Raw genomic sequence first — 26,612 nt, 5'->3', positions numbered from 1 at the left:
TATACTTGGTTCCTTGGTTCTAATGTGTCTCCTGCACAAGGTCTCTGTAAACTTCCACTTCCATCCATTATACACGTCCATACATGAAGCGCAACTAATCACAAATGAGTTATGTTTTGTATTTGTGTACTTACTAAATATAATAGAAGCGTCCTGGTCAACAGCGGACTCTCGTATCCGAGTCTTAGACGTGGCGGAACAAGAAAACCCAACATTGACTAACTTACACTATAGATATGGTGGTCAACAGGAAACTGGGTTTTGCTTCGATAAAATATTTGGCTTTTGGCTGCAAATTCTGCCTAATGTTGCTGACATTGTATGTATGTAATGTGGTATGTATGTCATATCTTTGGTTAAAATGGACTGATTTCAGAAGCTGTTTGATTCTCCAGAGATATTTCAAAGAAGGAGAAATGCTGTATAGTTGTGAGCAGATAGTTTTGGTCCAGGTGCTTTCGGGACTAAGACTAAATATCTTTGCTCTGCAGATATTTGAAAAGTTTACTGAATCAGACACTAATTTTAGACTCAATTTCTGAAAACGTGACTCTTTTCAGGTATGGCGATTACGGTCAATATATTTAAATAGTTATTGTATATTTAAAGATAATTAATCACCTGGCAGAGCAGGTAAAGGCGTTACCAATTTCATGAAAATATAATTAACAAGTTAAATTATGAATAATGTGCGAATTTCTGTGATTTCTTTTTTTCCAGGTTGTATTGGGGGGACATTGGACTCATGACCTTAGTAAACCTCTTGCTTCAACCCTGACTGGGAATCCTATGCCACTTTCATTCAGTGATGGACAGTGAGGCCACTCAGTATGCTACACCCCAGCCCCCTAAACTTGCATCTTCTACAGACTTATTCTTTCCTTTCTCCTCCTTCCTCCCAAAAAAAACCCCGGTTCCTGTGGAGTGGCTGGCTTTGTGTGGTCCCAGCACTGTCCCGTTTTTATCACTCCTCTGACGGGTTACCCCGGTCCCCCTCGCACCTGCGCCGCTCCCAGGTCCCTACAGGAATGCGCTGGGGCTTGTAATCGCCTTTGTGGGGGCCATTGAGTTGTACGGCTGACTGAAACTTCCCAACCTCACAGCGCGCTGGCCGCTGAATGGGGCTCAGCGTGGGGCGGCTCTCCAAACCATGGACGCTGCCAAATTCCTACAGTGGCGCTCCACAATCACTCCCACACAGGCCCCGATATACCGCCAGGCAGAAGGGACGGGGAGGGGGCTGTGGGGTCGGGATGGCGATGGTGGTGGTGGTGGTGGTGGTGAGTGCGTGTGTTGGACGGGGAAACGGAACAACTCTACATTTAACTCCAAACAAGTCGGTCACTCTTTGCGTCCTACCACCACTCTGGATGAAACACGGCATAGACATTTCATCACTTATTTTTTTTTTTAATAAATTGTTAAAGTGAAATATGGTGTAAGTTAAAAATAAACGATGCATCTTGATATCTCACCTCTTTTTCAAAAACTTCCAGTGCTGATGCTATTCCAACAACGGAGAAATCTGAAAAATACAACAACAACAAAAAAAAGAAAAGAGGGAAATATGCGTTTGGTGGATGCTGGACAAAGTTTGAAAATAAAGCAATTTCTCATAACTTTCAGTACATTTGTGCTGCGTTTCGGTGCATTAGGTCTGTGTGCCGGCATATAGCGTGGTAGCTGTGGGTAGATAGAGCAGCACTGCAGGATTAAGAGGCAGCAAGATTGTTAAACATGTCAACGTGTAATTGCACGATAAGGCCCTTCCGAGGAATTCATTGGCCCAGTTGCTTTCTCTATTCCGCGCTAATCTCGCCCGGCACATTCGCTCTGTGCAATCTGTCTCCATAATCTTCTGTGACAGAGCGGGCGACGAGAGCAGGCTGCTTGGTAATTTTTTTAGGAAAGGGGGGGAGACGCGGAGAAAATATGCAGAGGCGTGATAAAGTGACGCTAATTATCCCCATTTAGGACAGGGAGTGCAAGGGATCGGGGCTTTACGAACAACCGAGTGTGCGCTGGAGCTGATGGCCTCCTAGCACGGAATATATCGGTGGCTACAAGATAAGAGTATCGCTCGGTGGAGAGATTTATTGGCCGGTCAGCTAAACACACGCGTGCGCGCAAACACACACACACACACAAACGCGCGCACCCAGGCACTCACGCATACACGCGAGAAGCAGCAGCAGCAGCAGCAGCAGCAGCAAACGCGCATCCACATAGCCTGTGTACGTTGCACCCTACACTTACCCCTCTTCCAAATCAAGGTGTAATTTATTCGGGTTAAATTTGCCAGAACGCTCCTCTTTTAGTCTGGCGATGCGCCGTGACGCGCTCCGCCTCTCCGGGCTTTCAGTGTTAATCCGCATCTCTTCACATCAACAGATAAGATAGAAACAGATGCAAAACACACGAGGAGGCCATCCTCTGCTATACGGCGCGCGCCGTAGTGCGGAGATGTCTCCATAGATGCCGTTTTCTTTTGGGTTTTTACAATTTAAACTAATTTCCAGACATTGTTCCTCTGATTCATTTCAGTAGATTAATGCGCAGCCAGACGTCGCACGCTTTAGGCCTAACAGGTTTAATTGACATACCATGCACGTCTTCATCAGTGTGAAATAGGCCCTTTAACTATGTATTTGAGATTAATTGATTTTTTAAGATGCCTAAGTAGGCATAAATTTCCCTCATTTGCATGTGTATGGTTATTCTGTATCTTCCTATGAGGCCTAGAGGCAGTGAAAAGCTGCACATGTCAAAAGCAGCTGTGGCCTGTCAAAAAATGAAGTCATCTTCAGGCTGATTTTAATTATTTTAAGGAGGATTAATATTTTCAAAATGACGCAGGTAGCTTTTTTTTGTTTGATCCTCAATGCAAATGTTGCGTTCAAGGTAACAAAAAAAAGAGAGAGAGAGAAAAAAGAAAAAGTCTTCTAAAATCCTTGAAATTCTGATCAGTCACGAGTAACTCCATAAGCTTCGTGGCCACTTGGATTAGTCCAGTCTGTGCAACAGTTTGTTCTGCAGGGGTTTTGTACATTGAGCGCAACTTTGGTTATGTCTGAATAAAGGGGCCTGAAGATTTTCTTCTTCAAGCGCTGACTGTTAATTCAAGTTTCTTGTAGTGGTTGTATAGAGCCTGACATTATTGTTAAAGATCCCCGTTCGAGCCTCGTGCAGCTTTGCTACTTCCTTGACTTGAATCAGGGTCAAGTGCAGAATACAGAAACAACTCCACCACCGACTGACTGCTTCTCACAGGACTGGATCATGCAATGAGAATAGAAGCCATGTAAAACAAAGGTATCGTTATTTGACTGTCGTGCTGCCATCTTTAAAGGCAGTTTATTTGATTAGCAGATCACCAAAATGTAGCTGAAGCGATGAAGATTTTTGACAGGTTTTTATGAGGGATTCTGTATGGCAGGCCAACACGAAAATATCAATCTATAGGGTATGTTATAATTATCTAATTGCTGACATATTTTCCCTCCAAATAATAAATAACAGTAAGCAATAAGCAGATTAAGGAGATGATTTAAAAAAAAAAAAAAAAAAAAAAAAAAAAAAATCCATGTCCCGAGGTGAGGGGATGTAACGTAAGCCAAATCTTCCAGCCCATGAAAAGATGATTAAAAATAGTAGTTAATTTATTTTTACAACAAATAACCATTTCAAACATTCATTATGTGTTAGTGTTCTTTGCCATTTCTGCCTCAGTCTTTTGTTGTGAAATTACAACCGAACTTCGGAGTGGAATTCACAAAATTTAATTTCTCAGAAACACACCAGTCTAATTTAAGATTTAACGTTTAACTTATATTCATTTAATTTAAAAAACAACAGAATGTAAAGCTAAATTTAATTTTAAAAATGTGCAACACACTTTTTAAGAGTTTGTTAATATTTTTTTCTGAGCATTGTCGAAGTTTAAAATCTGGAGTGATCTGCTCAAGAAAGGGACGCCTGGCACCACTTTGGAAATCATTTGCAAAACAAAAAATAAAATTACTGATAAGATGTTTGTAAAATTAACCATTAAACAAATAGAATGAGAACACAATTTGAAATAAAAATATATATTATAAGTGCTTAAATTTAGTATGAACACAGTGGAATCTCACAAGCGACTACGAGGGGGGAAATTAATTGTCACTATCATTATTTAAAAATATAGGATTTAAAAAACGAATCTGATTCCCATTAGTAAATGAAAACGTTTTGTTAAAAACACAAACAGGTGGTTGTCATGCTAGGCCTTCTTATTGTTTTTGCATCAAGCGTATTCAAAAGCAAATGTGCAAGGAAGGAGAAAGTGGGCCACCATCTCAGCCTGCACTGAATTTTGATTAATTATATTGCGACCTGCATGCTTCTGAAAGAGGAAAAAAAGGGGCTTCTAGGATTTATGAACTTATTTCTAATAACCACATAAAACTAAAGATCATGAAACATATTTCACCGACTAAAATGGTTCCCTGATAGTCCTGCAGAATGTAGCTTTTACGCACAATTACGCACGAACAATTGGGACAATTTAAATAGCTCGTGGGATCTGTGTTCAGCAGCGATGTCAAAATTTTAAGAGAGGCTATTTTTCTTGGGGAGTCACGATGATATGCGTGTGTCCTAAACACCTTTGTCCAAAAAAACAGTCAGAAAAAGGGAAAAAGAATCAATCTAAGACCGTTCTCTTAAGAATCAAAGCAACATCTTGTGAAATTTATTCAATTATTCTTCATTGCAATATCAGGGCTTTTCACTTGCAGAAAAGCACTTAAATTACAACAGCAGTTGCCCGTCATCCTTTGAAATATTAAAATTATCCACAATTTACAATAATTAGCGTGTTACAATAAAAAGAGATGGTTTCCAATAATTAAGACACAGGCTTCTGCAAATGAACACAAATGTTTAAAGAATGTGATTTTCCCATATCTTTTTAAAGCACTTTCTTATGATTATGACACGTTATCTCATTTTCAAATAAGTTACAAGAACCCTCCCCCTTCCCCCCAAAAAAATTATGAAACAATTGAAGCAAATACTCCCATGTGAACCTCGCGCAACCCTCAACTAAGACTGTGAAGTGATGGACAAAAAGATGATAGCACAATAACCAATATCTCAGCATCATATTCGTTATATAATTCCACTGGTGGCTATTAAAAAAAGCCGAGATGAATATGCTATTTACCCTTCATTTACAATATCATAAACATTCTGTACAAAATGCAGGTAGTTCTTGGGACCGGGGTTATTTAGAAAAGAGGTAAATATTTGGTTATGTGTTCGTTTGCAGTTTTCAATTATTCTGTGAGTTCTAAATGTGTGTTAGAGGGACCGTCCCGTTCACTCCAGCCGTGGCGCTCTGGTAATGCTGCGGCAAGGCATGGAGTCTACTTTGCATTGACGGGTCCCCCGGCTCTCCGGTCGGTAAATACATGCTTATCATCTCTCTCAAGTCTCCGGGGCAAGGACCCCGTGAGTGTGTGCTGCTGACGGGAGGGCTTACACTCGGCTCCGACTTCACCAACGACCCTAACGTCCCCATGGCAGCTGAGGAGGAGACGCCGGAGCCCTGGTGCTGTGTGTAGGTGATCCCGCCGTAGCCGGATGGAGAAGCGTTCATGTAGCTCTGAGAGTTCGAGATGGGGCTGTACTGCAGGGCTGTCATGTCATAGCGGTGCATGGGCTGGGGGTTGTGAGAATGATGGTGGTGTGAGTGGTGGTGGTGGTGCGCTCCGCTCCCAGGGTGCTGGCTGTAGGCTAGCTGAGCCTCCTGCATCATTGCTGCTGCCGCTGCGGCTGCAGCCACCTGCCCCGAGTACGCGCCGTTCGCCCAGCCGTTCATGTGCGCGTAGCCGGAGCTGGCGGAGCCTCCGTGACCCCCGGGGCTTTCTAACCTCTGCCCGACCCCCGATGAACTCATGCCGACCCCTAAACCAACTCCACCGCCACCACTGGGCCCAGAAAGCAGTCCACCGGCAAGGGAATATTTGTCCTTTTTCAGCAACGTCTTGGTCTTCCGTCTTGGCCGGTACTTGTAATCCGGATGCTCCTTCATGTGCATGGCTCGCAACCGTTTCGCCTCGTCGATGAAAGGACGCTTCTCCGCCTCGGACATCACCTTCCACTCGGCGCCCAGCCGCTTGCTGATCTCGGAGTTGTGCATTTTGGGGTTCTCCTGTGCCATCTTTCTCCGCTGCCCACGGGACCACACCATGAACGCGTTCATCGGTCTTTTCACCCGTTCCTGGTTCGCTTTGGACCCGCTATTCGGCCCCGTTTGCCCCGTGGCCGTATTTGTTTGGGGGCCGGGGGAATGAAGGTCAGTTTCCATCATCATGCTATACATTCACCTGGTTTTGTAACTTCGCCACCAACAGAGAAAAAGTCTATGTCAAGATAAGTCAGGCGCGCACAAGTACGGGCGCGCTCAGGACGACTGGGTTACAAATTTAATATTCTAACCCCAAATGAAAGAAACGCGAGTTGAAAATTAATCCGAATAGGCATATAAAATGTTCTCCAACCAGTATTTCGCCCTGTCTTCAGCTGGGTTGGTTCACATCCACTGTGATAGAATGCGCATTGGAGCCACTTTCCCTGTCGGAGTTGAGAAGTTGGTTAAAGCGGCGGCCATATGATGCGCACTGACAGCGGTTAAATGAGCCACAAGCGGCCAATGAGGCTCTAGCAGCGGAATGATTTGCATGGCGTTTGGTCAGGTGACTAGGGGACCATAGAGGAAGAACACATCGGAGGAGGAGGAGAAGGAGGAGGAGGAGGAGGCAGAAAGGAGGGTCAGTCCCACAAATAGCACGAGGGATTTGAAATTTCCAAACAACGCTCTCAGAGTCTTAAACCACAAAAATAACTAAGATTTGTTAGCAGTGATGTAGCGGCCAAACGGTGGGTGCAGCAGTTTGTGATTACGATGAGTCAAACATCTCAACATTTTTTTTTTTTTTAAGGTATGGCTGCTGAATTTTAATAATCACTTTAGCTTCCAAATCAAGCGGCTTATGAATTCAGAGGCTCTAATAAAAGTGCGGATGAACGTATTTTTTTTTTATTTTTTTTAAACCCTCTGCTTTTTCCTAAACATGCGTGCTTTGAAGACCGTCCCTCCTATATTTAACAAGTTATTCTCACATTCATCGCGCGCCCTAGAAGCCGGGGCCCAACTGTATTATTATGCACTGGAATTACACTACAGTCTACCCAAACCAATCCAATCTCAGACGAGTTGATGCTGAAATAGCGCCTCGAAATCAATTTCCCGACCGTCTCTCTCCCTTTCTCTCTCTCCTTCCAGGTATGTAATTAAGGTATGTAGTAATAGTAGGTGTCAGAGAGAGAAATTACGCACCCTCGACGCAGAAAAGAGATTTGGTAAAAAACTGTTGGTCTAAGGGGAGAAGCCCATACAGCTGGATAGCCATATAATGACGTGAAATTGGTGGGGCAAAGCGCCGTTATCGCCGTCTGCTGGTGATGGTGTCCTGGCCACGCTTCCGTGTGCAGCTATACATGAGAAAGAAAATGTAAACTGCCCCGCTGCTGTCATCTTTAGGAGACGCCTTTTTTCCCCTCTCTTTTTATTGTTATTTTTATGTGGCTGTTGCATTTTATTCCTCTTCTTTAACATCCAGCCCGTCTATACGCCACAAGAGGAAATCCGTCTACGTTTCTTCGAGTCCGCGCATATATAATCCAGATTTCACAGCTGACCTCCCCTGAAAAGCCCAATCAACCTCTAATTGAAAGGGAAAACGAAATACCACTTCCCGCGGCGAGACTAACGATTTAATCATTCTATCGTTCTTTGCTGTTTTTATTTTAATTAGAGCTTAGCTTGTTATGGCTCCCTGTCTAGGGCCTGAGGGACGGGGATCACTCGGACGGATCCACGCGTCTTTGGTAATAGGGTTAACGGGATGTCACAGTGGTCAATAAACGTTTCCAGTGGCCCAGGCCGTGTAACTTAAGGCCCGCGGAAGATGACGATATAATGATGGGGGCCCGGAGAGATGGAAGTGAGAGTAAAGCGATCACACAACGAACCAAAAGAAATTAAATAAAGAATGTAGAAATAAATATTGCAGTCGACCCACTTTCTCTTTCCAATAAAGAATTAACGCTGCACATTATTAAACTGTCAAATTAATAATAATAAAAAAAACATGTATTATAGCGACATTTTCAACAAACCAGACAAGCACATATAACTCGAATAATGCAAACTAGATTTAGACAAATTTGTTATTTAAAATTTGAATAAACCCATTTTTCGATGCACTTAAAAAGATGCGTAAAAAAGGAACAGAATAAAGCATCAACGCACCCACAATGGTTTGTGGTAAAGAAACACAAAAAACCCGAAAGCGACTTGTTTACGGTGTATTTTCAAGAACTGCCACGGGATACTAAAATAATAAAATTCTATTATTGTTATTTACTCTCATTGTTGAGTTTGTATATGGGGGGGATTAGCTTTTCTAGTGACGCTGGCGGACCCCGGTGGCCCCTGTTTACTTCCTCTGTCATCCCCCATCAGTCACTCTCCTTTTAACAAACCTCTTTTCAAACCTCCTCGCTCCTTTGTGCGCGGCCTCTGTAACATGATGTGTGTGCACTGTGATGACGGTGCACGACTGGGGCCAAGGGTCAAAGCAGTTATCCGACGCCGCCCCCTAAACGCACGCACGCACGCACTCACGCACTCACTCCCCACCCATATAACACATAAATATATAAGGGAACGATTTTAAACACGTGTGATCACAAGCGCTCGGAGTCATGCACAGCGGCCAACGCGCGTCATTGCTTTGTGCACAAAATACTCGACACCGATTGTATCTCCCCCCTTTAATCCCCCCCACCACCACCCAAAGCAGTTCACCTGAGCAAAGACAACATTTTCCACGTGTGGTGCGTGTGCGCACAAGCCAGCGCTCGCGGAACAGGGTATGGGTAGAAAATGAGCTCTGATCACCTGGAAATAAACTGGGGTTTATTATTCTTTTCGCGCTTCAGACAGAGACAAAGCGCCCGTTTATGTGCTTCAATATATACGCATCCTAAAATCTGCTTCCTCATAGAAAATGTAGTAACATAAATAATGTCAGCCTCTAGCCAGTTCGTCATCAAATAATAAATGCATATTTTACAGCATGCAAGATTTTTTTTTCTCCCCCCTGACTAAATAAAGGTGGCACACATGAAAAGATCTCAGACCGGAGCAGATCAGTAGCAGATAATGTCACTTCGAAAAATCTAACTGAGCCGGTTGGAGAGCAACTGGTAGCATCACGAGCCACAGAACTGCGCGCTCTGTGCAGCCAAGCCCTTGTGGCGCTCACTTGTCCCAAAATAATAAAAAAAAAAAACAAAAAAAAAAAAAAAAAAACGACAGCCTGCAGCTGGAAACGCGTATTTTCTGCACCAAAGTGTACGGCAGCAGCAGAGCGCAGACTCTCCGGGAAAAAAAGGTTCTCAGTAAAGACATTTATTTCAGTATAAGCTTAATCACTGCGACTAAAACGCGTTCAAATTCGCTTGACGCTGTTGTTGTTTAAAAAAAAAAAAAAAAAAAAAACGCATCTAGGCAATAAAATAAATTGACAAAATAATACAACAGACAAGTTAACTAGCCTACAGGTTAAAAGGTAATAGTGGCTAAATTGTATTTCTTGGAATTGTGATATGCAAACTTACGCATGTTCCCCTCGTTCCCTCTACTCCAGACAAAGTGGGCAGATTTCTCCCTCCATTCTCCTAAAGCCGTCCTAAACCCTTCCAAAGCTTCATGTACGGTCGCTACTCCCACTACAATCTGGCCGCTCGAGTGCCAAGGCCATCCATGCCCGGTGCCCAAACCCACCACTCAACACACACTGAGGGGCAGAGACAAGAAGAAATGACATTTATTAAAAGACAATTCCAAGTTATTGTTTCTCTCTGCGAAAGGGGCTTGCTTCTAACATAATGAAGCGGCTTTTGTGTGGCGCGGAACAATACAAAACAAGTATTCTAATAAATAGCCACTTTTTTTTTTGGGCTCTCCAGGATGAATGGGCTGGAGCGGCGGGGTTCTGAAAGGCAGCTGTGCCGCATTCGGGGAGGAGGGGCGAGGACTTGGCGAGGAGCCCCGCACCCCCATCGCCTCCTCCTGGATACTGACTCCCATTACTGATCCTGGAACAGAAGAGAATGCGGAGGGAGGGAGGAGTATTGACTTTGGATTCTGTTTTTACTCAAGACATATACCGGTCCCAACAATATGATCCCGGAATCATGAAATATCATCTCAAGCTGTGAAGTCCACAGTATCCAATTAGATTTAGTTTATATGGAGGTGCACAGCTTGTAAGCATGTGGCCCTGACAGCTTCTAGGTGGCAAAACACTCACACCTCCTATAACCCAGCAGGGCTAATTAAAAGTTTCTTATTTACACCGGTTTACAGAAGCAGCATATGTTTTTTTTTCAGTCTACTCCTCTCACCTCAGCGTTGATTACCTCACGCGTTAATTTCTCCTCAGTCTAACCCTCACGCGTCTCGTTTGTTTTGCAAACACAGGAGCAGAGTCTAGTCGAGCACCTCCTTCATTGTTAATGAATCCGGCGCGCCGCAGCCTTTGCCTGTTGCAGCGTCCTGAATGCAGGGCTGCCAGAGCTGACAAGGCTCCCTGACTTGTAGCTGCTGTAGCTGGCAGGTGCTGCTTCACACATCCATCTGCTCACCGGGGGGAGCCAAGGTGAAAAATTTTGTGGGTCCTGAAAGAGCAATTCCACGGCTTTGCTATTGTTTAGCAACAAGTAGTGGCAGGAAAACAGAGTCTTGGAGACGCTTTAGTCCAGAATTGGTAATTCATCATTGTGTGGTGACTGTGAGCATTCAGGAATCTCCACAGTTATTCCCTGCAACACCATCTCCAGATAACGCTTGTCGCGTTTCCTGGCTTAGACTGAATGAACTAGCTGATAATAAACCCTTTATATTGACAAAAAATACGGCCTCACCGCAGATTAAAACAACTTTTGCATGCCGACAGTTTGTTTTTTTTTTTTTTTTTACTTTGTCACTTTGGAAAATGGGCTGCATGGAATGAGTGCTACACAGAGGGCATGTGAGCAGGAGATTGGCACAGAGTGGTAAGCTACGCGTAAGAGGGTGAGGCAGGGGAGCAGGGTGACAGCGAGAGAGGGAGATATCAGATCAAGTTTAGGCCTAAAAGCGTTAAGGGACGGAGGAGCCAATTGGCTAAAAGCAGAGGTCTTGGCTCGGTTCACTCGGGCCCTCGCTCGACACGCGAATCCCCACTTGAAAACGCGAAGATGTCAAAAACATTCAGAGGCAACAAGCGGCACAGGATTTTTGACAATTTCTGCGAAGAATTAAAGAAACACGAGGCACGCGTCGCGCGGCTTCAGATCTCGTGCTCAGTCAGAATTGCTTCAACCGGTTTGCAGGGCTTCAAAACATATTTTACCAAACAACATAATGCACCGAGTCCTTATTGACTTTAGAGCGGGATGGTAACCTCAAACTGCCAAAGTGAAAGTGCATTTTTTTTTTTTTTTTTTTTTTTTTTTTTTGACAAAGAGAGCATAACATGTCATTCAAATCTGGGGCACTCTTGTCTACAAGCAATTTGTTCTTTTGTTGCTCCATGTGCTCTATTTTCATCTTCTTCTCTTGTTAGAACCGTAAGAGAGGAGCACATGAGGGCTTGATGGAGTGGTGAGTCAGAGGCAGGATGACACCAAGTGAGAAAAGTGAGAAAAAGAGTGAGGAGAAAAAAAGAGAGAGAGAAAGAGAGAGGGAGGGAGGGAGGCAGAGAGAGGGAGAGAGACCAGGGAGGCCAATGTCAATCCCACAGCAAACAGCAGCGGATAATCATGGGCTTTAGGAAAACACTGTGTCCATAATGCTATTACCCAGGATTACCTACTCCAGCAGAGAAGGCGAGACTCTCTTCACAGTGTGCCACAGACCTTTTAGATAATCATCTTATCACAGATGACAAACCCAGAAGAAACATCCCATTATTCAAGAAGAGGGAAAAATCTACAGCATGTTTGGATGAAGACATATTGTAAGCCTAAATTATTCGAGTGGAAAAAAATATCAGATTTTGAAAATTAGCACGCCGGTTGCTTCCTCACTCTCTTTCTCCATTTCATTCTCTCACTGTCTCTTTCTCCCAGGGTGGTTTCTCCTTTTCCCGCAGGGCAATTAGAGACAAGATTTTATGCATTGTTCAGCTTATCAATTAGCCATAACACCTTCCCCTCTGATTGGCCTGTAATGAACATAATGGTTTTAACAGTCAGGAGTTGCAACTCTTAGAGGTGCTGTGCTAATGGTGTCGCCACGGCGATGGAGTCACAGTAACAGCTTTGCGGAAAAGCAGAAGAAGGAGGAGGTGGAGGGGTAAGTCAGCTCTCCCTAACACATCTCTAATTAGAGCTCACAGTCAGTCATTACTGATGTAATAGGGTGTAACACTAATGGCTATCAGGCAAGCCCCCACAAACAACAGAGGGGGGCTCTTGTAAGGTGAGAGGAGCAGAAAATTTATGGAGGAAGGAAAAAAAGGGGGGGAGATTATGCCAAGGAGACGAGGTGAAATGGAAAGTTGGGGTGGGGAGTGGAGTTGGGGGTGGGGCAAGAGGAGCGATGCGCCTCACAGCAGAGAAGGTTTTTAAGTACACAGTAGTCAGACAAGGTCAAGACCCATTAATGGGAAATGTTTTTTTGATGACAGTGAAATCTGTCATGTTAGACATCAGCCACATACAGAGATTGACAAGACAAAGAGGAAGAAAAAAAAAAAAGTGGATGAAAATTAAGGCGGTGCGAGCAACCAGTCGGATCAGGGGAGGCAGGAGATGGGACGAGAGCCAGAATGACTGTGAGCCATAGTTAACCACTTTTACACTTAGGCCTTGTTAGCGGCGGCGCACTCCGCGACCCCGTTCAGCTATTGATGCATGTTTTTTTTTTTTTTCTACACTTTCCAGTGTTCAAATTGCTACGTCTGTAGCACAACAGAGCAACACAAGGTAAAGATAAGGGAGACGGATGACAGGAAAGCAATGACTGGAGAAATGAAAAGTGAGAGTCTTTTAAAGAGAGAGAGCAGAGAGTTCTCCTCAGCGGCTCTTTTTTTTTTTTTTTTACTGAGGGGAGGAAGCAAAGTGTGGGGAGCTTTTCCTGGATATTTGCAGATTATTATAACTGTAATCAGTACTGGATTGAGTGCTAGTTTTGGGAAGATAATTACTCATCCTATAGTGTGATTGTGTCGGTTTTTACCAAGTAGGCCTAGGGCTGGGTGGTATACCGGATCATGCCGAATACTGGTATTGTTTTCATTATATGAATTACTTATTCACCAGAATATCCGGGTATTTGTTTGCATAGTGTTCCCAACACTGCACCGCGAGACGCCGTTTCAGACCTGAGATGAGCGGTGAAGACGGAAAGGTCCGAAAAACGAAGCGGCAGAACAAGAGGGCCACTCGACTGTCCCCAAAACTGCCCTTGATTTTTAGCTTTTTATGAATAAGAAAAATGTTGCGCACAGACTACAATTATTACGGTAGCGGTCGCGCTGCTATTGGCATCACAGACATAGCGGTTCAAATATGAATAAATATGTCAAAATAAATGAAACTGTCCCTGTTTCTTCATTTCATCTTGATAACATTTAACTATTTTTTCTTTTTTTCTCCTCAGCAGGCAGTGTTAACACGGGGCCATGCAAACCTGTTTTACTACTAGCGTGGGATTATTCTACAATATTTACTCATCATCACAATAAAATAGCCCAACCTCAGTCAATCTACCGCATTAATTCTTCTCTCGACCAGTAGAAAATGTTGTGAATATCTGATTCAGTCAGAATTTAGAAAAATACCATAATATACATTGTTGGTCATACCGCCCAGCCCTAAGTAGACCAACACAGGCTTTTCCAGGTCGCCTACATCACCCAGGATCTGAAAATAGTGGCAATGCAGAAACATGTAGCCAAGCAACCAATGTTGTTACAAGTTTTTATTGCACATACTGGTGTTTTTCAAAGTACCTATGGCGTAAGGTATCAATAGAGAAATTTCCAGTGGATGAAGGGAGCCATAAAGTAAGCGCCCATGAAGCCTGATGGTTTTGTATATGTTCTGAAATCAATTACAGAGTTAACGGTTGCCATGGAATTGTTGAGGCTACATAAACCTCAGGTTACTGGGGAAGCCGGTTAAAAGTGAGCCACGTATCATGCTTCACTCTAAAAAAAAAAAAAAAAAAAAAAGATTTGCAATTTGCATGGATATTTAAAGGTTATTTCAACTTAGCTAGTATCGAGTACATGCCACAAGACTGTTCTAGTTAGGCAAACTCAAAACCTCTACAAGCTTATTTAAGTTAAACTAACTTAATTGCGCTAAAGTAATAATGCATGTATGCATAGATACTCAAAGTCACTTTACATCAGACACATTACCCTGGTGGTGGTAAACTTGTCACGGCTGCCCTATGCAGACTGACAGAAACATGGCCGCCTCTCCAACCACCAGGCACAACGGACAGAACAGGGATGAGTTGGAATCAACTTTCAGTAATTGGACGACCGCTCTACCTCCCGATCTACTGCTGCCTCTGATGGTCTGATGGTTTTGTGCTAACTGAATACACCTCTATGTTGAGTTGAGGCAGAAATATCTGTCAAAAACAGTATTATTCAGTTAAGCCTTGGTTTATTTTCATTTAGACCAATGTGTTAAATTAAAGTAGCAGCTCATTATAATGCATACACGCAAACACATTGTTTTGCGCAGAAAAAGCTCCTGGTTTTGAGCTGTACTCACTAACCCCACGAATGGCTTTTTAGAGTGTTTGTATTTACTCTGAGAAACTGAGCTCGCACATAAACACGGAGGCGAAGATCCCACGAGTGCAGGACGCAGCACACAGGTACACTCGACACAAAATTATGCGCTCATCCTGGGAGCCGAGTGCCTGGGCTGCCACTAGCGCACCAAGAATACGAAGCTGAACCTTGGAAGAATTTTCTATGTGTTAACCTATTGTGTCGCTGTGCTAACGACAGGGGCAGCGGCTTGGCCTTTGAGGGAGCCGCAGGACTTCAGGGGGGCTCTCTATTCCTGAACTCGGTCTTGAAAGTGTGTTTGATTGTGTATGTGTGCGTGTGTGGGGGGGCTCCTCAGTTGCCTAACTATACTCCCTCGCCCAGAATTTGAAATAAGGTCATCGTCCCCGGGAGGGCCTAAGTCAAAGCTTTCCTTCTTCACCTGCCCTTTAACTCTCCTCATTGCCTTTTTTTTTTTTCTTAATTTAACTCTTCACCTGGGTCCCACGTTCCCGTCTTCGCTTGTAGTTTCTCCGTTTTCTGCTTTGTTTACGCCAGCAGCGGCCTATTCCCGTGGCACAAGAAGAAGACCGCCATAATGACTCAGCCTCTTCAGCTTATATTAAATATTGCCCTCTACTTTAAAAGTTGGAGCTTGCCTTTTTTGTTTGTTTTTGTCTTGGCTCCTGCAACAAAATAAATAAATAAATAAATAAATAAATAAGAAATAATGTCATTGGGCATTAAAAATGTAATTTGATTGAAGAAATGAATTTTATGGATTAGCAAAACAGTAAAAAAACAGTAATGGCATCGTTCCGAGATAAGACAGGTAATAAGTGTATTAAATCTAGTGGTCTGTGTTTGTGTGTGCGTGCGTGTCTGCAGCAGCACAGATGCATATCCAATAGGATGCAGAGTGAGCAGGACAATAACGCACCATTCTCATGCTAATCAAGGAGGCCATTAATGTTTACATTCAAAATCAGGCCTTGCAAAGAAATACATTCAGTTCCTGCTAAACTAGGATAATTAGTTCCCTCTTAAACCCATATTCCATTAACTCAGGTGAATCCATCTGAGTTTCATCAAATTTCTGCTTCATTCTGCATAATAATACAATTTAAAAGATAATGACACATTCAGACTTGGGAGAAGAGCACCTATAAGAAAATAATATATGTGTAAAAAAAAAAAAAAAAGAAGGGCTTTTTGTTCTATTTTACATGTATCTGAAAGTGTTCCCTATAAGTCAGTGTGACAGATTTACGCATAAATTAAATCTTTTAACTATAAACAGCTTATTGGAGATTAGTGAGTGATGCATTAAAGGTGCCCTCCTCCCCGCTGATTTTGTGCACACTTTGTATACGTGACACCTTATGTCACGCTGTCAAACTCGACACCGTGCGGATTTCTCATTTGAGGTCAGTTGCATCAGCAGAAAATCCCTAAAATGTGTCAGTTTGGTTTCTATTTTTTTATTTTTTTTCTCCCTCGCTCTTGTTTTTTGTTTTTCCACTGGGAGGGGACGCGGCTGTTGAGGTCTATTGATTCACACGCGCGCAGAAAGCCGAGGACTTTGTGGCACCAAAAGCACAAAAACAAACAGAAAACTTGAGCGAGTGAGTGTCCATTGCATGTACGTGCGTCTGTGCGCAACAGACAGAGTGTGGGATGTGTGCATGCGTGTGATCGAGTGTAATTATATTTAACAAAAACCTAAAAATGATCAAAATCCATCTATTTTCCTTATACAATCCTTTGTAACGTATTCTTTTTTTTTTTTACTGTGGCAAAAACACTTATGTTTTATATAGGTAAGTAGATTCACATGTCTCCCTCTTTCTCTCTCACACACACACACACACACACACACACACACACACACACACACACACACACACACACACACACACACACACACACACACACACACACACACACACACAGTGTAATGGATAGGAGCTGGCTGAGGGCGTCTGTCAGGGGCGACTGTTCTAATCAGAGCAGTGGGGAGAGAGATAAAGGAGAAAATAATGAGTGTGGCATCAGGCCTTTCATAGCGCAACAAAAGGCCACGGGATCAGATAGACACACACAATGTGGAGAGGAGAGGAAGGGAGGAGAGGAAGAGAGGGAGAGAGATGAGAGAGGGAGAGAAAGAGAGGGATGGGAGGAGGCAGCGCCGCTAGTCAGAATGAGGGATAGACGGGGAATGGGTTTGCAAATATGCCTCCCTGCGCTGTAGGTGATGTAGGCAACATTATGAAATGCAAGCTTATGCCGGGCCTCGCTCGTAAGGATGCCATCGAACGGAGCGGACCCATGTTTCCATGACGACGTCAATCATTTTAGTGCGGAGTAGTCTTTCAGCGGGGGCTGATTATGAATGCATTTGCCCGTACACATGCTTCCATTTTCCTGTCTCAAAATACTTTGTTGGCCTCGTGCCCTCTTTCTTACTGCTGATTAGTGCTGCTTCATTTACCGCGTGTGATAATTTCCAGTCATCCTTTGATTATTAATGCTTAATTTACCCAGATTACACTCCTTTGATTATTAATGCCTAATTTAGCCCTGATGACACCAATCGTTAGACAGTTCCCAAACTGAAAGCAAACAACCTCAGTGGTCTTCCAATGTACCGATACAGCCTCCTCTACAGATAATGATACTGTTCGGAGGAGCCAGCAGGGCCTGTGGAGTGTTAAGTCAATGCCCACGTTTTTTTTTTTTTTTTTTTTTACCCAAACTCCAATCAAACTTTGAAGAGAAAAGAAATACTAATTAGAAACTGCAAGCTAGGAGAAATGAGCAGGCAGACTCCGAACAGAAAATCCTATTCAGAGACTTAATGAGCTTGTCGAAGCTGAATAATTGATTTCTAATTCTAGCCTGCAGCTGTTGACCCAACCAGGGAGTGTTTTGAATGGAACTGAAATATGTTGCGCTCTGACTTGGCACTGTTGCCTTTCTGGTAACAAAACCATTATCAAATGTCTACCTCACACTTTCAGGTCTCATTTTAAGGCAAAGTTTTCACATTTCATGTCTCGATTGTGTCGCAACAAACAAATACACCCGGGCTCGCCGTTTGAAATCCATCGCAAATAATTCCCCGGACACCCTTAATCCTCACACAGACCCCGTTTAACGTTTTAGACTGGAGACAATTTAATAAAGGGCTGTTTGATTTTCAGCTGTAAAAGCCCGGGCGAGGTAAACTCTCCCAGCGTATAAAGCGTTGGGAACCATGGTCCATATCAGATTGTAGGTGTTTTATGTTTCGCTCATTTGCTGCGGAGTGATTCTTTGTTGGCCTGTGTGGACGATCATATCCTGGGGGCTCTGGGGCAGGAGCCGCATAGAGCACCCTGTGTGTGAACCACAGCCGCCCAGCGTCCCTGTAAGATGACCTCACGGAAAATGGGCCTAATTATTACCGTGACAGCCCATGCTATCATATTCTGCCAGATCAGTCACTACATAGGAGAGGGAGGGCAAGGGGGGGAGGAGGGGGGAGAAAAATTAACAGAAATATATACCACCCTGCCACCCCGCTCTCCCCCCTCCCCCTAAACTGAGCCCATTTATTTTTAATACCCTAATCAGCAGGTCCCAAAGGTGGCTTGGCTCTCGCTCACCTGCACAGACAGACATAGGTGAGTACAGGTAAGGCAACAGGGAGGAGGAGGAGGAGGAGGAGGAGGAGGATGTGGCGCAGAGGCAGTGACTTGTGCGGGAGATCTGATCAAGAAATAAAAGGTTGCTCCTACAGCATCCTCTCATCACTGAGCAAAAATAATTGGCTGAAATTTCAGGGTTTTTTTTTCTTTTTAAAAGAAACTTTCATCCCGTGCAGTAGGTAGAATGATAAAGTGGTGGTTAAAAAAAAAAGAAAAAAAAAGGAGAGGGGACAGGGGGCCAGGAGGACACGGTAATTACAAGATACAGAGTTTAAGGTAGACGGCAGTGATTTACTCAAGGACTGTCCTATTCCTGAAGCCATAGTCATTAGGTCTGGATCATTATATGATAGATTTCAGGGCTATTTGCCTGGTTTTGTTCCCAGGGACAGTATTCCGAGAGACACCCTGGGAATGGGACATACTACACCAAGACTTACCTCCGTGAGAAAAACACGGCAAATATCAATGCTGTGTGCCGACGCGTGGTTCGTGCTAATGCTTTTACATGCTCGCTTTCTTCCAAGGTTATCGCAGGTCACAACAAGGGATTATACAGAAAAAAAAATGTAAAGGCAATTGCAAAAAAAATAAAAAGAAATTGACAAAACGTTTTCTATGGAATTACCTCTAAGCTCTTAGTTGGGCTTGCATGCATGTTATAAAAAAGAACAAATCAACTCGTGTCTGAAATGAGTAGGTTTTGTTATAGTTACGATAACACTGTGCTCTGCAGGTTTCCTGATGCCAATCTGAAACGCGACAAGTGTAATCAGATAAGTTCGGCAACAGTTACCTCAGCTTTTCAAAACAAGTGCACAAAATATATACGCAATTATTTCACTTGGCTTGAGGAAACTGTACGAGAACAACTACAGCGCACAGGTCAAAAGGCATACAGGAATCCCAATGCAGTTCAGCTAATAGATGCATTTATATGACGGTCAGTCTGTCAGCGTGACGGGTGGGTATTGGCAAGGACGAGACGATACCATACGATACTTGAGTCACGATACGATACATTATTGCGATATTATGATATTTTGCAATATTCTATGTAGTTCACTGAGGAATTTTAAACGCAGCCTAAAATACATATTTGTTTTGTCATAACTACTAACATCATTCTTGTTTTCTTAATAACTTAAAATATCAGCTTCACAGTTTTCACGAAGTTTTAGGAAAACTACAGAAAAACAAAAGTGCAAGCTCATCTAGTACAGGCTCCTTAGATTTTTCACAAAATATTTAATGTCTTCCGCGTTAGCGTGTCAGTAGAAATAGTACACAATTAAACAGTTTTAACAAAAATGTTCTAATGGACAAGAAATAATGGACTAAAGTAAATAAGATTAAATGGGCTTTAAAAAAAGAACAAAGGTTAAGCACTGAACTTTGCTGAAGATGCAACTGTTGCATCATAACATCATAACATAGCACCTCAACAGAAGGAGGTCCTCCTGAATCACTGAACATTTCATCAGAATTGTAGGACAGAGAATATTACTGAAATTCAAAGAGGTGCAGCGCTGAACAAATCTCTTCCCTCGAGAGAAACACTGTCTATGGCTATGAGGTGCTACGTGGTGACGGCAGCTGCTCCATCCATGTTGTGCTCACTGCACGACCAACTGTGAGCTACAAAGTAACGGGCGGCGAGCAAATGGTTCCATATGTGGACGAGTTTAAATTTGCCGCACTGAAAATGGAGTTGGAGATTTGACGAGAAGTGGCAGTTTTATCGGCTTCACTGGAAAGGCGTCGGATTGCTGCCCGAATTGATCGCGAAGTATAAGAATGACCCCAAACATACAGGCAGTCATAAAGAACTGGGAGGCCTGCAACAGATGGTTTGACCCTGGACGCCACATCATCAAGTCAGCCTTACACAGGCTACCTGCATGGACGCAGAAGACGCAGTGATGGACTGAATCTACGGAGGAGCAGGGTCAAGTTTCATCGAATGCACAGAACAAGAAGCGTGAAAAGTGTGCAGAGGTTACAACTACTGTGTTGCTGTTTTAAAAGGCAAAAGGTGGTCACACATACCACTGATTTGATTAAGTTTTTTGGGGGGGTTACTGCGCTCTGTATGACTTTAATTGAAAAATTAAAAAAAAAAACAACAATATTTAGACAGTGCTGTACATGGTGCACACACAAACACGGGCACAATCAGGCCACAGTAATAAGCTAATAATGAGATTAATTCCACTGATTACAAAATCAGCCTTCTTGAGACAACTGTGCTTTCATTTGTGGGTTTCTGATTTTGCGTGTGCGTCGATCGTGCCTGCGTTTGTGTGTCGTCTTTTTTTTTTTTTTTTTTTGCCTGGAAAGAAAAGAATACAGTAGTAGCCCTTGTAACCCAGCCCTGCCCTCCACCCCCAGACCCTCTCGCTGTCACTGGCCATGTGTAGTGTGTAATAGGCACTGACAGTTGTTGTGCAGGTCAGTAACCCTGTGGCCCCGTCTAATTGAGGCTAAGGATCCCCGCTTGTCCTGCCATCTATAATTAACCACATCATCTGCAGCCGTATGAAAGATTCAGCCGGACTGGGAGTGGCCGACACATGATCCCACTGTTGGTGTTTACTGCTTGTGCGCATAAATGTGTGTCAGTGAACGCGTCACAGCCACAGGGACTTCGAAGAATCTTCTGATTTATCAACAGGTGAAATTATAGTAATATTGTCAAATTAAAAGCATGCATTCAACCCTTGTAGTTTGCATCAGCAAATGACATATTTTCCATTTAAATAAAGTTTGCAAAGATTTATAATAATGTCTGCAATGCAAATGAAAGCGACGTGCGTTAAACCTAAGGTATCCTCATTACTGTTAACCTCGCTCCCCTCCTTTCTTCTTCAGTTTAAGCTTAAGCCACGACAGAAACTTGAAGTGTACTCTGCCCCTTCAAACACCTTGGCTCGGCCTCCCCCTGCCCTCTCCTCCTCCTCCTCCTCCTCCCCCTCCATCTCCCCCACTACCTCTTCCATCTCCTCCTCCTCCTCCTCCTCTCCTGTTCGCTCAGCTCTCCCGACTCACCCTACCCCACTCAACTCCTCTCTCTGTCCTGTCGATGCCTTTGAAATGCGGCTTTCAAAAATGCTGCTTTTTGAATTAATGAATCATTTTTCGCCAGGTGTCGTTGGGGGAGGAGGAGGAGGAGGAGGACTAAGGGAGGAAGAGGTGGGGTGGAGGGTGAGGGAGGCAAAGTGGAGGGAGTGGGGGGCTAATAAATACAGAGTGGAGAGAGTCTCACCACTACCAATCCCTCCCCTCCCTTTGCCCGACTCCCTCCCCCCCACCCCCCAATACACACACGCACACACACACACATACGCCTTTGCTTTCCTCCCACACCCCTCCACCCCCAGCCCTAGATGAAAGGCCTGGCTCGTTCCTGTACCTTTAATTTAAAGCTGAAAAGGAAAACGAGAGCGGGGGTGCGAAATACGCTTATGAATATGGAGAAAATTGAATGAGAACCGTCCCTTTGAATAAATCAGTATGAATATCCCTTGGCCTTGTTGGGAGGAAGGTCGCAGGAGACCCTTGGATATACGGATGGAGAGTGGCTTGATGGACCAACGAGTGTGTGCGTGCGCCCGTGCCGTGTGCCATATGTGTGTTCTTATTATGTCTATGCAGATGTTTCGAGAAGTTTACACCGTCTGCGATGCTTTTCTGTCAGTTCTATCTATCAAAAAATGACTCAGAGGAATTAAAAAATAACCATTTGTTGCTCAAACGAAGCGGCGATCATTAGAACCCATCAGACGGGTGATTTCGATTCAACCGTTACACAATTGTGTTCATAAGCAGATATGTACCGTAGGAGTGAGATCAGTGTGAGTGCAACGTGGCGTTGTCAGGAGAATGTTTAATTGCAAATACTTTTTTTTTTTTGTCATCTATGGACACAAACTTAGATGTGCGCTGCTGTAGAGTCGGGCTGTTTAATTTTATCACATACACAATATACTTCATGTGTTAACATTACTTTTGGGCCGATCGTAAACGAATTCCGCACCTCCACCACAAGTGCAATAAATTTCCCCTTCAATTCTCCGGCACGGCCCCACTCCTGTTGCACATGTTTGAAATGAAACAAATAATATTTGGACCTGTGTATTATTTGAATAGCTTAACCTCTTGAGACCTGGTGACCTCATATGGGGACGTTATGTTTTAGGTTTGCAGCAGCTTATTCAGCTTCATTTTGACCTGTTGTCCTCATAAGGAGACACGTTTGTCTGCCATGTACTGGTAGAGAAGGGTCAATTAGCTTGTTTATTTATGCTTATTAACTTTTATAGTTTGATGTGACATGCAAATTTAACAAATTCACCAGTACTCGTTTGAGGACGTTGTGACTTCGTCATTTCCAATTAGTTTTGGTACACATTGAGATTTAAATTGTAAAATACAGTCAAATAATCCCTGTGTTCAAAGATGATGCTTATTTTTTTATACTTTTAAATCCTATTAATCCCAAATACCTTAAGATCTTCATCTTATCTCCGAAAAATCAAGATGCATTTCAACCAAAAGCTTGGATCTCAGGAGGTTAATACTGAATGCAAAATGATGATAATAATAACGTATATTTATAAATAGCACTAGGCCCAGTGTAATATAGTACACATATAGTAGGTAGGCCTGAAACATGTTGAAGATCCCTGATGTAGAATATTGCAGTATGTCGCAACATCATAATATCGCAGTAATGTATCATATTGTGACTCAAGTATCGTGATACGTATCGTACCATGATATCTTTGCCAGTACCCGACCGGAGTAAACATATCTGAATGAACTCAGTGTTACAGGTAAGACTTCTTCTTCTTTTATATTTCTGGCAAATTCATTGCTCCACAGCAAGAACTAAATATTCAGATTTATGTTTTGGGCCTTGTAAACACACACACACATATATATTTAGATCTTTTTATTTATGTGAACAGTTGAAATCTCTACTGTTAGTTCAGGCAGGATGAAAATTTTTTCTTTGTGAATGTACAAGTGTATGGGAGGAGAAATGAAATACGTAGTTGATTAACTGACTGACTGCTCTAGAAATTGTCACTATTTCCTGATGTTTAATAGTGATAAATACAATCGCGACTGAAACTACAAAAACAGATACTGTATAACAAAAACCTGACGAACGTTGCTTCGGTTGCACCTTTTATGTAAAAAAAATAAATAAATAAATGAACCCCCTATATAATTAACCCTGTCAACCCCTACAGCAGACGAGCGCCGTGTTCTGTTCTTCAGTAGCAAATAATTACAGAAAACACTATAGAAACATGAATGTTTTTTCAAAACAATCAACAGCCATTTATAAGTCTGTTTTTTTTTTCTTCTTTAATATTCCAACAAGTGCCTGAAGAACAAAGACACGGCAACAATGCTCTCAACCGCATTCCTCTGAAACAATGACATGCCGTAGCCTTGACAGAAACATATCATGTCAATGCCGCTCGCTGGCGTGAGTTTCACAGATACATGTAATAAAAAGGGTAAAAATGAAACTTAAATGAGGTTTCGACAGAGGGTGAAATCACGGGAAAAAGCATCCTCACAAAAATGGGACTTGTTTTGCAGCTCATCGAGACGTCGCATTGAATAAAGTGACTGTTTTTAATTGATTTCATTTGGCAATGATCAATCTGCTAATTAACGCAAAGTATATTTTCCTAGATGTTAGGATGAGATGTGTTTATTTAAAAGCAGGAATACACAAAAAGGTTTGCAGGTTGACTCACGGTGAGACAGACCGATGTTACAAACAAACTTATTTTTGAATCTCCACATATTAATTAGCAAATTTAAATAGCCCGATTCGCTTTGGTGGCACGGTGATAGGAAAACTGCGCACAGAAACAGAGAGAACAGGAAAGACAAAGCGATAGAGGTAGAGGACAGAGGGAGACAGAGGAGGAGCAGACCACTGCAAGGACTCTGTATCATTTGATGTTGTCTCTCTAACCCATTCCTCTGCCTATTGTGCGAGGGAGGCAGGAAGAAATTGAATTCCCAGCTACTTCGGTGAACAAGGAGACACTGACTGACTCTCATGAGTTAAATGCTAATTGAAGGCAGCAGAGGTTTGGATGGAAGTTCTGAGAGCCCTGCCTGAATGGCACGCAGCCTTGGACTGGAAACACCACAACTGAAGGAGCTAAAAGCGGTGTGTATACACTTACTAGTGAGCGTGGGTATACGGTATACAGACACTTTTTTTTTCTTCCAGTTGACAGACAATAACAGATGGATTCCACATAGATATGTGCACACACACACACGCGCGCGCAAACAAATCCATTATCCAACAAATGTTCCAGTGACAATCGTGTAAATTCAAGCAAATAAATTAATTATTTGGTTTAGAAGTGAGAAAGATGATAGATGAGGACGAGAAAGGGAAGTAAAGTAGGCTTGAAAATAATAATAATAATAGTAATATGAATATTTCCTTTAAGGTGTAACTCTATACACCTGTGTGAATTCAGCTAAGTTACCGACATGTTTTAATTGCTACAGGGTGTTTTGTTGATTTTTAAAGTGTCGAAGAAAAAAGAGGAAGTTACGTTAACTTGTTTTTGGTTTGGATTATTAAATTTTGTCTTCTCAATTTGCGCCTTCTCATCTTAACACTCCCTCTGATTTCAGGGAAACAACTGGATACCAATTTCTCGCTATCGCACGTATAACTGTTATTACAAGTACTGATTTTCATAGAAAAACAACATAATCTGACTAACAAATACATGTTCAAGCTCTTGCTAGTGGTGACATAGACACACGCAGCCGCTGTCATTTGGTCCATTTTGTTGAACATTTAGAGTCAAAAAGGAAACTATCATTATCTTATATTACCCCATCCATGTGTACAGGAAGTCAGCAGGCTAGTCTGGCTGGAATCACAGTTTGTCTTGCTCTCTAACACGTCACCTGTCAACAAGGTCGATGCACGTGCTCCACGAGTCAAACCACTGGATTCAGGAGGCAGAAGAGCTTTTTATGTGCATGGAGCTATAAGAAACCATATTCAAAATGAGCGAGCACTTACAATGTTGCAGAAAACAAAGAAGAAAAATTGTGAAGCTTTTGACAAGATACCTGGTACTGCAAAAATAGGATTTAAACTTCAAGCTGGAAGCGAACCTGGGAGCTAAATATGTGTATATATATATCTATCTAATCTATATATATATATATATATCTAATCTATATATATGTGTATATATATATATATGTATCAATATTTTTGGACCCAACCAAATATATATATTTGCTTGCAAATATAACACATTTTGTGCAGTTTTTCATAGTAGAGTTAACGTCGCACAGATACACGATAGTTACCATATTTGTACGATAATTCCACCCTGTGTACGATCAATGATTCCAAAAATCCCAAAATGTACGATAATTTGACGCCTTCAAGACATGGCTACTAGCAAACACAAACAGCATACGCGCCGCTTGCCTCACATGACTCTTAACAGCCAATCAACACACAGGAGTGGTGGTTAAATGGTTAAATGCAGTAGCGGATCCTGACCACCGCACAGGTGGGGGCGCTGTTCTGCCAGTGGCTAACTGTGCTGTTGGTTTATGTAAAGATAAAACTGCATTAGAAGCTACACTATACACATTGTAGGGTAATATTTTACTGTAGCAGATGGTCCTGAGCAACGTCAAATCAGGTATGTACAATCATTTTAATCAGAATAAGATCATTTCTCATTTCACATGTGGCAGCACTGTCCAGTACTGACAGGCAGCAGAACCAACGGGTAAAAATGATCAGCCTTCTGAACGGCTCTTTTTTACGTGAACGATAAGGCTCGGTTCGCAGTTGCGAGCTGTTCTCATACGCGGATTGAGTGACTAATGTCCAAGTTTGAGTTTTCCACAGCACACTCCATTCATGTAAACACAGCTATATATGTGCAGCTATCAGCCAATTAAAGGGGATGAGTCCAACAACTGACAGGAGATTGGAAAGGAC

General features: G+C 42.8%; 1 protein-coding gene across 10 annotated transcripts in view; it reads right to left on the bottom strand.

Moving 5' to 3' along the window:
• The window catches only part of sox1a (SRY-box transcription factor 1a), an 82,993-nt gene that overhangs the window by 6,232 nt on the left and 50,149 nt on the right, over positions 1–26,612 (bottom strand). The window contains exons 1-2 of one of the 10 annotated variants that reach the window (XR_007113904.1): positions 9,733–10,003; positions 1,476–1,525 (exon numbers count right to left, since the gene is read on the bottom strand). The exons of 5 other annotated variants lie outside the window; for them this stretch is intronic. Coding sequence is in view for 2 of the 5 variants with exons in the window: in XM_047601522.1 (XP_047457478.1) it covers positions 1,505–1,525; positions 5,525–6,367 (864 nt within the window). In the remaining 3 variants the exon portion in view is untranslated. Of the gene's footprint in view, positions 1–1,475; positions 1,526–5,524; positions 8,195–9,732; positions 10,009–26,612 lie in introns of those variants that run through there. 4 more of the 10 variants (XM_047601522.1, XR_007113908.1, XR_007113912.1 and 1 more) reach the window with 4 other exon arrangements.

Source organism: Mugil cephalus, chromosome 12 (assembly GCF_022458985.1).
Source record: "Mugil cephalus isolate CIBA_MC_2020 chromosome 12, CIBA_Mcephalus_1.1, whole genome shotgun sequence".
Taxonomy (NCBI): Eukaryota; Metazoa; Chordata; class Actinopteri; order Mugiliformes; family Mugilidae; genus Mugil; species Mugil cephalus.
The sequence above is the reverse complement of the archived record's forward strand: the minus strand, read 5'-3'. Positions and strand labels throughout refer to the sequence as shown.